The sequence below is a fragment of the Erpetoichthys calabaricus genome, chromosome 1 (genome assembly GCF_900747795.2).
Source record: "Erpetoichthys calabaricus chromosome 1, fErpCal1.3, whole genome shotgun sequence".
In the NCBI taxonomy this organism is placed as follows: domain Eukaryota; kingdom Metazoa; phylum Chordata; class Cladistia; order Polypteriformes; family Polypteridae; genus Erpetoichthys; species Erpetoichthys calabaricus.
In genome coordinates, this window is record NC_041394.2 from 340,044,058 (window position 1) to 340,055,094 (window position 11,037).

At 42.8% G+C, this 11,037-nt stretch overlaps 1 protein-coding gene across 1 annotated transcript in view; it reads left to right on the forward strand.

Annotated features, from left to right (window-relative positions):
* Positions 1-10,413, forward strand: part of LOC114666964 (zinc finger protein OZF-like) — a 28,383-nt gene extending 17,970 nt beyond the window's left edge. Inside the window, exon 3 of the mRNA XM_051927129.1 lies at positions 8,711-10,413. Coding sequence (XP_051783089.1) covers positions 8,711-9,390 — 680 coding nt within the window. The 3' untranslated portion in view covers positions 9,391-10,413. The remainder of the gene's footprint in view (positions 1-8,710) is intronic.
* The last annotated feature ends 624 nt before the right edge of the window (positions 10,414-11,037 follow it).

Consider the following 11,037-nt stretch of genomic DNA (forward strand, 5'->3'; position numbering starts at 1 on the left):
CTGGCGTCCAGTGCCCTTGAGTCCTTCATGTCACTGGTGCTTGGCCACTTTGACTGTTTTATGTACAGGTGCATCTCAATAAATTAGAATATCATCAAAAAGTTAATTTATTTCAGTACTAGCTGTACCCGGCCACGCGTTGCTGTGGCTCAGTTTGGTTAAATGGAAAAGAAAGAAAAGAGAAAGCGCATGTTTCTAATATGTTTAATTTCACAATGCTTGTGGGTATACAATATTTTTTGTTGTTCCATTGTCTGTGCAGATATAGAGATTGTCTGGTTTGCCGACTCTAGAACACGCAACATATAATTGTCCATGTGAGAGGCAATCCATGTCTAGATCTAAACCGCACAATTCTAAAGATTGGCCCTGAGCTTTGTTGATGGTGATTGCAAACGCCAATCGAATTGGGAATTGCAATCTCTTAAATTGAAATGGCATATCCATTGGAATCATAGGAATGCAAGGAATGAGGACATCTTCACCTTTGAAAGGTCCTGTCAAGATTGTTGCTTCTACGACGTTGCTCATTAATTTTTTTTACTGCAAGCCGCGTGCCGTTGCAAAGCTTTGGCTGGTTGATAATTGGCACACCGATTTTCAATTGCAGTACATGCGGTGGTATCCCTGGCAGATCGAGTGAATTCAAAAATTCTGTTGGATAATTAACCGCGTCATCTGCTTCCACAAAAGTGTCGACGGACTTGTATGTGACTGCCTCGCTTTGAATGTTAAACTGAATAATATTGTTAAGTTCGTAGACATCTTTGTTCTTGGCCGCAAGAATAGCTCGTTCACTCAGCCAATTGTGATTCTTATAATTGGTTTGAATATTGGGAAATACTTTTCTAACCAATTCTTCTTTTGACGTCACTAAATTGCAGAAGTTATGAGGCAATGAAATTTGTCCTGAGGTCAGATCAACCGGCACCTTTCCGTTCCCAATTTCCAGCAATTGATGCGAGAATATCTCAGCTGATCGATCGTTTTGCAGCTGGACATACATATTTGTAGCTAATTTTAACGTCTTTACGTGTCGCCACAAAGTAGAGTATTTCAGGCAAGCATTTATTTCGTCCGCTGGTGTTGATCGAGGAATTACAGGTAATGTTTGCCTGAAATCTCCTGCAAGCAATATTAATGTGTTCCCAAATGGTCTGATGTTTCCACGCAAATCTTGCAATGATCGATCAAGAGCCTTGAGTGATTTTTTTGTGTGCCATTGTGCATTCATCCCTAACAATAAGTTTGCATTTCTGCAATACTCTTCCCATGCCGGATGCTTTAGAAATGTTGCATGTGGGAGGATCGTAAGTCGGAAACATTGAAATGGAATCGTAAAATATTTAGTATAGCGTGTGTTGTTTTTACGTCCAACAGATGGCGCTGTTTTTCAAAAAAAGCATGTTTTTACCTGTCACAGGTCTGACATCTATATAATAGTAGGTATATAAAAACACACGCATATTCGAATGTAACGTTGTGTCAAAATTTCAAAGCAATCGGTGAAGAACTTTCGGAGATTTAAGATTTTGAACAAACGAACATTTACATTTTTATTTATATAGATTTCAGTTCAAAAAGTGAATATCATATAGATTCACTAGCCATTCCCTGTGGCTTCGCCCGCGTATTAGTGAAACAGGATAGTGAGGAGGGCCCTGCTCAGCTTTCTACTCCTGACGTCACTTTTCCCCCCTCCCCTCGGCCCGCAGCCTCTGTCTCAGATTAGTGTGAATATATTGCTCCTGCAAGCAAACCATGATTCTTTGTGCAATGAGAGAAGTCGCAAAATCAACCAGAATGTTCAAGCAAATTATAGAAGAAAAAGAAAAATCTAAACCCGTTAAGTAGTTCTCTCATTCGCTAATGAAGCAGTTAAGGTTACACCCCGAGGCAGATGCATGAGTGAGGAGGGCCCCGCAGCCCAATGAGTCTCTCTCGGTTTCTTGCTAATAAATTGGAACCCCAAGCAAACTATGATACTTAGCGTGATTAGAAAGTGACAAAATCAACGGAATGTTCAAGCAAATTATAGAAAAAAAAAACTGATCTAATTCCGTTAAGTAGTTCTCTCGTGAAAAGCGGAACAGACCTACAAATGGGTCTAAAAAACTAAGAAATTTCGCGCTTGGACCATGGAAAATTTAAAATCGTTTCTTAGCAAGCACTTATGGGCCAAGGGTAACCTACATTCCAAATTTCAAGTCCTCATGGTTCGGGAGATTTTGTGATGAGTGAGTCAGTGGTATCTATCTATCTATCTATCTATCTATCTATCTATCTATCTATCTATCTATCTATCTATCTATCTATCTATCTATCTATCTATCTATCTATCTATCTATCTATGTAACAGAGTGGTATATTTCAAGTGTTTTATTTCTTTTCATTTTGCTGATAATGGCTTACGGGTAATGAAAAATGTTTACTGAGCACTCTCCATATTTGCCCACTCATAAGCATAACCTGTGGCTTTTTTCCTTGTTTTTATTTGAGAGACCTCAGTTTCGTTTTTTGCATTTTTACGGTTTGGGGTGGGATTCTGGAGCTACTGTCTACATCAGGGGTGCCCAATACATCGATCGCGATCGACCGGTAGATCGGAAAGGTACTGCAGGTAGATCGCGTTGCATTCAAAAAAAAAAAATTTTTTAAACGTTGGTCTATATATCCTCCCTATGGCATTTGCCACTTGATTGACATACAGGGCGGCCAGTCTGAGATCTCTTTTCTTCTAACACACTGATCATCCCACACGCACGATCAAACACGCGAGCTACTGCAAAACTCCGGCTGCGATCTAGTTCAGTGGTCCCCAACCTTTTTGACACCAAGGACCACTTTACTAGAAGCTAATTTTTTCAGGGACGTTGGTGTTGGTGTCTTGGGGTTTGTGGGGTGATTTTATACACAATTTACATTACACTTCTATTATTATTAAGTTATAATTTAGCAATAGAAAATATACAGCTTACCATAATGCAGAATCAGTGAGGGCCCTGAGCTTGTTTTCCTGCAACCTGACGATCCCATTTGGGGACGATGGACGACAGTGACACACGAAGTGTGTTGCTTATGTTCAGTCTACTCCATAATCTCGTTTTGGTTGCTGTCACTGCAGAAAACTCTGCCTCACAAAGATAGGATGCTGGAAATGGAAGCAGCTTCAATAGCTTCTTTCGTGTTATTTTAATCTTTTCCTGTCTACAAGTTATGCTGATGAGAATTTTTCTTAGCATTTCCTTGCGATAATACACTTTCAGTGTGCGAATGATGCCCAAATCCAATGGCTGAAGCACTGCCGTGCAATTGGGTGGGAGGAATTCGACACGAACATTTATCTAAATGTGGAAACATGTTGTGAGCAGCACAGTTATCAATCAGAAGCCAAATCATCCTTTTCTTCTTCTTCATATTGTGAGGTTTCTGAACTCTTTTGGGATCCCCCCACCCAACGGGAACAACATGCTGAAGTGTGTCCCGAAGCACAATTGCCGCGTCTGTGTAAGATTGTTTGTCCGTTACCAGGGCAAGGCAACAGCAGGCTCACAGTGTGTTGTCCCGTTGACAGAGGTCCCAAGAGAGTTTAAAACCCTTACATTTTCTTGAATGAGTGCTGCATTAATAGGAATGTTTCTTGGACGAGCGTCACTGAACCACGTAAAAACTGCTTTTTCGGCGTCTTCAAATGCAGCAGTTCGCTGCAGATTTTTTTTCTTTTTTTGCATATAACAAAGACATATGCATTGCATTTGTCATTCCTACAGACTGCACATCACAAACATTAACACTGTTATCGTTTTTCTCGTGTCTGCCGTTTCTATAGGAGGGTGACAATGAGTTAAATTCCAATGGATGTTTTTCAAATGTTGACGAGCAATAAACAAAAGGTATCGCTGAAAACCACCGAAAACAAAAACAGCAAAAAAAAAAACAGTACGAGGAAAGTTCGAAGAAAGAACATTTTTTTTACAATGTTTCTGTTTGGGGATCATTGTGCAAACGTGTACAACTGAGCTGCGACCACAGATCTAACTGCTCTGTGGATGATTCGTTCAAGCATTTCATTCGTTGTAATGGAAGTATCTGCTAAATGTACTTTGTAGTAACGAGATTTCTATAGACTCGTGTCATATGGGGAAACTGTCAGAAACATAAAAAATACTTCATTGTAATACTCTCTCACTCTGTGCCGCTGCAAAGCCCCATCCGCCTAGCGTTCTGAAAAGTGTCCTCAGTGAAGGGGGCAGCCTTTTTGCTGTAGCCCTTCACTGAGTGAGTCTCCATTGCTGGCAGTTCTATTGCGGTCTGGTAGTGGGCTGTGGACCAGGGGTTGGGGTCCCCTGCCATAAAGGTTATTCAGTTATGCAAGGTACAACAACATATATTTTATGTATAAATTATACTCGGTATATATATATATATATATAGCATTTTTAATGTAGGTAGATCATTTCGACCTGGTCATTTTAAAAGTAGCTCGCAAGCTGTAAAAGTGTGGGCACCCCTGATCTACACTATATACGATTGCCGGTGGGGCTATGGGGTAAACTCATTTTTGGCACCTTAAAATATATTGCAAGTGACATTCTTCTTTGTTGCTCATTTTTATGTGGCTCTCTCCTGTTTAATCTCAAGGTCTTTTTTTGGATTGCAAAGTTGCTCTCTCCTGATTGCAAGCAAGCATTTGAGTATTGCTGGTCTTTGATTCAAGTTGGCACAGCCTGTTTTGAAGAATCATTGTGTTTGGTTAAAGTCGTTCATCCAGCTGCCGCGAGGCACTACTGCGTGGCTGCATCCTCCTCTACTACTAGTAAAGAATATGGAGTTTTGGTCTTAGTTCGTTGTGCTCTGCATCTGAAGATTCTTTGTTCTGGAAGTGTTTCAGAAGGCAAGTTGTGCATTGATGGAGATTGTTTGAAGAAAACTCACCTGTGTTTTAGTCTATGCCCCTCCTCCATAGAATAATAAGTTGTCTTCATCTTTTTCTGAATTCCAACTAATCATCGGTATGGATGCTAATGTGTATATCAAACCCCGGCTCAATAAATTACCTTCCCTGATTAAGTAGCACATTCCTCTCTCTTTCCAGGTACTCGCCTGATTTATGATGGATCTAAACTTGATTGATGTATTTGTATTTTTGTCCTGGTTGTTTGACCACCGGTGTGTTAAGCTTCAGTTTTTTCTCCCCTCATTGGGTTTTTCATGCGATGATTTTATTAAACAAGCCTCTGCTAAACTTAAGGAATTTAGAGCTCTAACCCAGTGTTTCCCAAACTCGGTCCTGGGGACCCCCTGTTGCTGTGGGTTTTTGTTTCAATTGGATTCCTAATCAGTGACAACGCCTGATAGCACTGATCTCATTTAATTAGCTGACATTTTTTTTTCTTTTATTCAACATTCAGAAAAACATAGCAGCATGATTTTTATAAGTATAAGACATTTAGAAATATTTCTGCTTTTGCTATAGATTTAAATGCTTAAATCTATTTTGTTGATTTCATTATACTTTGCCCTTTCTCTGTGCAGTTTTCCCCCTTCGTTCTATCTTAACTCTTTTAGGGCGGATGTCGACTTTTGTCGACAGGAGGGGTTGAAGGCGAATGTCGACAAAAGTCGACATCCAGGGGATAGGGGGCGACAATCAGCTGTTAATGGCGACAAATCTCACTGTCACATCACAGGCATTCCCTCTGTGAATGCTAGACTCGTTGACTCGGCAACTAAACCTTGCGTGTGCGTGAGTTGCGAAATGTAAACAATGGCAAGATGCCATCGACATGTGAAAAGGGAGCGAAGCAAGTGCAGAAAAGAAAACACTTGGCAGACGATGTTTTGCGCATTATCGCGGAGTCGGACTCTTGATTTTTCAGAATTGGATTTTATTGGCAGTGATCAGGAGATCGAGGAAGAGAGTGAGAAGCAGGCATCAGCTGATCAGACACCAGCCGATGCCGCGCCAGCGGATCTGCTGCCAGTTGAGTGCCTTCGCGCAGCCGATGCATCTACGGCAAGGTTCGCATGGGATAAATACACAGACATTGTTCGGTCCCTGTACAATCGGTGCCAGAGCTTGGTCCGCATTGCCGGCAGTAAGTCGAACCCGTTTCCAGTGAGAGTTGGACTCCGCCAGGGCTGCCCTTTGTCACCGATTCTGTTCATAACTTTTATGGACAGAATTTCTAGGCGCAGCCAGGGCGTTGAGGGGGTCCGGTTTGGTGGGCTCAGGATTGGGTCACTGCTTTTTGCAGATGATGTTGTCCTGTTTGCTTCATCAGGCCGTGATCTTCAGCTCTCTCTGGATCGGTTCGCAGCCGAGTGTGAAGCGGCTGGGATGAGAATCAGCACCTCCAAATCCGAGACCATGGTCCTCAGCCGGAAAAGGGTGGAGTGCCCTCTCAGGGTTGGTAGCGAGATCCTGCCCCAAGTGGAGGAGTTCAAGTATCTCGGGGTCTTGTTCACGAGTGAGGGAAGAATGGAGCGTGAGATCAACAGGCGGATCGGTGCGGCATCCGCAGTAATGCGGGCTCTGCATCGGTCTGTCGTGGTGAAAAAGTAACTGAGCCGTAAGGCGAAGCTCTCAATTTACCTGTCGATCTATGTTCCTACCCTCACCTATGGTCATGAACTATGGGCAGTGACCGAAAGAACGAGATCGCGAATACAAGCGGCTGAAATGAGTTTCCTCCGCAGGGTGTCTGGGCTTTCCCTTAAAGATAGGGTGAGAAGCTCAGTCATCCGGGAGGGGCTCAGAGTAGAGCAGCTGCTCCTCCGCATCGAAAGGAGTCAGATGAGGTGGCTCCTGGACGCCTCCCTGGTGAGGTGTTCCGGGCATGTCTAACCGGGAGGAGGCCCCGGAGAAGACCCAGGACACGCTGGAGGGACTATGTCTCTCGACTGGCCTGGGAACGCCTTGGGATTCTCCCGGAAGAGCTAGAAGAAGTGGCTGGGGAGAGGGAAGTCTGGGCATCTCTGCTCAAGCTGCTGCCCCCGTGACCCGACCTCAGATAAGCGCGAGACAATGGATGGATGGATGATGCGTTGAGAGCCTACCTGGCTACCGGAGTTTACAAGACGGCATGGCTTGCTGTTGGACATGACAGATCACCAGCTGCTGTACTTCAGGCTGCTCTCTCCTGATGCTGCTTTTCAGCTACTGTCAGACGAGACAAACAGGTAGGCAGAGATTTTTTTTGAATCGCGGGCTGCGTTTGCATCGCATTCTCGTTTTTCAAAGTGGAAACCCACAACGAAAGACGAGATGAAGCGCGCTGTGGCATTACAAATAGAGATGGGACAGAACTGGTGATGTAACTTCAGGGAGCATTGGTCCAAACGTGTTTTGTCCCCTGGTGGCTTAGGTACGTGCTGTTGCAAAGTTTTATTCACTTCTGTAATAAACAGAAGCAAATCCCATGGGGTGAGCCAGGCTATAATGCCATACATAAAGTTCATAAAGTTTCAGAAGATGAAAAGAGGTGACAATATGGTTTTCATGCAGGCAGAAAACTTGGTGGCAGTGGCATGGCACGATGGCAAATGGGTGACTTGTCTCTCTACAGTACACACTAACAATATATGTGAGAAAGTGCAGCAACAGACAATTGAAAAGTAGGCACCAAAGCAACACATAATATTGTAAGGAGTGCAATGTGGCAATGACTGGAATTGGCTGCTTTGAGCGAGATCAGACTTTGCTGTGTAAAATGTATGTGATATGTATGTGAAATCATAGAGTATGCAGGCTCATACAACATGCAAGACAGTAACATTTGTCAAAAGTAAATATTTTTTGTTGATTTGATATGTTAAACAATTGCTTTGTGTTCTTTTTTAAAAAATGTTAGTTTTTAGAAAAATATTCAGCCCTGGGAGAAAAGAAACAAAAAAAAAATTAGCCCTAAAAGAGTTAATAATGACAATTTAAAATGAGCAGAGCAGATACCCAGACAAACAACACATTGAATAATCAAAGGCTGCAACTACTTTAGAGTCAGACCCACTAATTAATAAATAATGGATTAATTAAACAATTAGAACACCTAGAAAAGTAGAATGAAAATCAAGACGAAAATACTGTTAAAAAGAGAAAAAAAAAAAATACATTATTCCTATATAACTGCTTGGTACATTTTAATGTTTTTTTTTTTTTTTTGTTTTTTTAGCAAACTTAGTTTTCTAATTTCTATATCGTTCCCTAAACACAGAACTTGGGAAATATCAGTTCACTTAATTAGCCCAGGAGTTCAATTAAAAACAGAAGCTGGTTGGAACAAAAACCTGCAGCCACAGGGGTTCACCAGGACTGAGTTTGCGAAACGCTGTTCTAAACAAACACTCTTCAGGATCCAACTTATGTTTGCCTGGCTATAAAAGAACACATTTGAGACCTGACCATTGCTTTTGCTTCTACACTTTCTTCCATGGCACGCAGGAATATTGTCAATCTTTAGAATCATTTGAATAATCTTGAAAGTGCATGGCCGTGTATTTCTGATCCTGTACACAAGCTCAAAATTATGCTAATCAGAGCTGAGCTAAACAGAGTGAGTTGTTCGCACTTTGATTGTCCAGATGTGAGTCGTTAGCGTCCATGTCCCAAGTCGAGCAAAACTATTGTTACTATACATATAGAAGATATCACCAACTAATCATGGGAAATTAGTAAAGAGTTTTTCATTTTATTTTTGTCTTTTTCACACAGGGGAGAAGCCATATGACTGTTCTGAATGTGGCAAACAGTTTTCACAGAGAAGCTATCTTCATCACCACAAAAAAATTCACACAGGAGAGAAGCCACATTGTTGTTCTGAATGTGGCAAAAGATTTTCATGGAGAAGCTATCTTCAGATCCACCAAAGAATTCACACAGGGGAGAAGCCATATGACTGTTCTGAATGTGGGAAACAGTTTTCATTAAGAAGCAATTTCCAACGCCATAAAATAACTCACACAGCACAGAAGCCGTATTGCTGTTCTGACTGTGGCAAAAAGTTTTCACGGAAAAGCTATCTTCAGAGCCACCAAAGAATTCGCACAGGGGAGAATTCATATGACTGTCCTGAATATGGCAAAAAGTTTTCACAAAGGTGCCACTTTCAGAGGCACCAAAGATTTCACACAGAAGAGAAGAAATATGACTGTCCTGAATGTGGTAAAACGTTTTCACAGAGAGGCTATCTTCAGAGCCACCAAAGAATTCACACAGGAGAGAAGCCCTTTTCCTGCTTTGAATGTGGCAAAAAGTTTTCACAGAGAAGCAATCTTCAGAGCCACCAAAGAATTCACACAGGGGAGAAGCCATATGAGTGCTCTGAATGTGGAAAACGGTTTTCACAAAGAAGAAATGTTCAACGCCACAAAATAATTCACACAAGACAGTAGCCATTTGCTGTTCTGAATGTGGTAAAACGTTTCCAATGAGAAGAAGGCTTCAGAGGCACCAAAGAAATCACACGGGAGAAGCCATATGACTGCTGTGAATGTGGCAAAAAAATTTCACAGATAAGCCATCTTCAGAGACATCAAACTATATCTATATATAACTAGTATCAACTGAAGTGTGTAGTGTCAATACGAATTACAAAATATAACTAGAGAGTTACGTGTCAGATAGACTCTCAAAAATATAAATCTCAATGCCTTTGAGTGTGTTGAGGCTTCACAAAGCCTCCTTTAACTACTCATGTCTGCTCCATGTTTCGAACCCCGTTCCACGTTTCATTAATCAGTGCGCATGTCTGCTCAGCGCTTCAAATCATAATTCATCGAACCACATTTGCAGTACGAAATTTCAAAAACTCGACAGAACTTTCAGCTGAAATGAATGTTTGTGGAAGATCAATAGATTTTGAAGGATTGTGCCGATAATACATAGTGACAAGAAACAAAACTATAAATTACACATCTTACAAGTGCCTACTGGTAGAATGCACAGTATACTCTACTGATAAAGCTAAGAAGAACTTTAGTATTACGGGGTACGACACCTCTCTCTCCATAATACACCCTTCTCATAAGTGCCCCTTCTTTGGCTCTTTATCATTAATTTATTTTCTCTTTATATATAAAAAGAACATCCAAATTGTGTAACGTTTTCATGCAACCTTCATTTTTCTTCAGAACCGTATGTCATATATAAAGTCCTGGCCACAACACAATGCCTTTTCTCTTCTCGGTCCGCCTCCACTCCTCTCCAACACGCTACGTCTTCTTCCTCCCGACTCTCGCCCTGACTGGAGGGAGGCGGCCCCTTTTATGTGCCCCGGATAGGCTCCAGGTGCATCATTAGGGCCTCCGTAGCCACACCCCTGTGTGGCGGAACCTCCCAAGGTGTTGCCGGAAGTCCACCGGGTGCTCTCAAGTTTCTTCCCCCCAGCACTTCCCGGTGTGGCGGAAGTACTGAGGGCCAACACTCCCAAGGCATTGGGCCGCCCCCTGGCGGTGACCACGGGCCCCTACAGGGCTGAGCTTCCAAGCTCCGTACCCGTGGTCCCCAAAGCCACCAGGGAGGACGCCCCCTCGTGTCCTGGAGGAGGCACAAGCCCTCCTCCACTCCTCCTAGGCGTCCCGGCCGGGCATGGATGCCCGCCGGGCACCACAATATATATATATAGATATAGATATAGATATATAGATATATATATAGATATAGATATATATATATATCTATTATAAAAAAAAAACAAAAAAAACCTGGAAAGCAAAAGCAATGCGACGATACGTGCCCGCCGGGCACCACATTGCCCCATCGCCAGCGAAGACCCATTGGTCCAAGCGACACACCCCGTTAGGGCGGCTTAACCCCGAAGTGGGTCCTACTCTTTGTCCAGGGTCCAATCCGGCACCCTGGAACTCTCTTCTTCGGCACCCCTTCCGAGATCTCCTCGCCCCGCTGTTTAGTGCCGCTTGTTCCTTTGCAGCCTCCGCTGGTTGAGAGGCTGCCCCATCGCCAGCGAAATGTCGTCCGGCCAGACGGTCCATCTGATGAGGGTCAGCTTCCCACGAAGCAGGTCCTACTGCTCGTCCCGG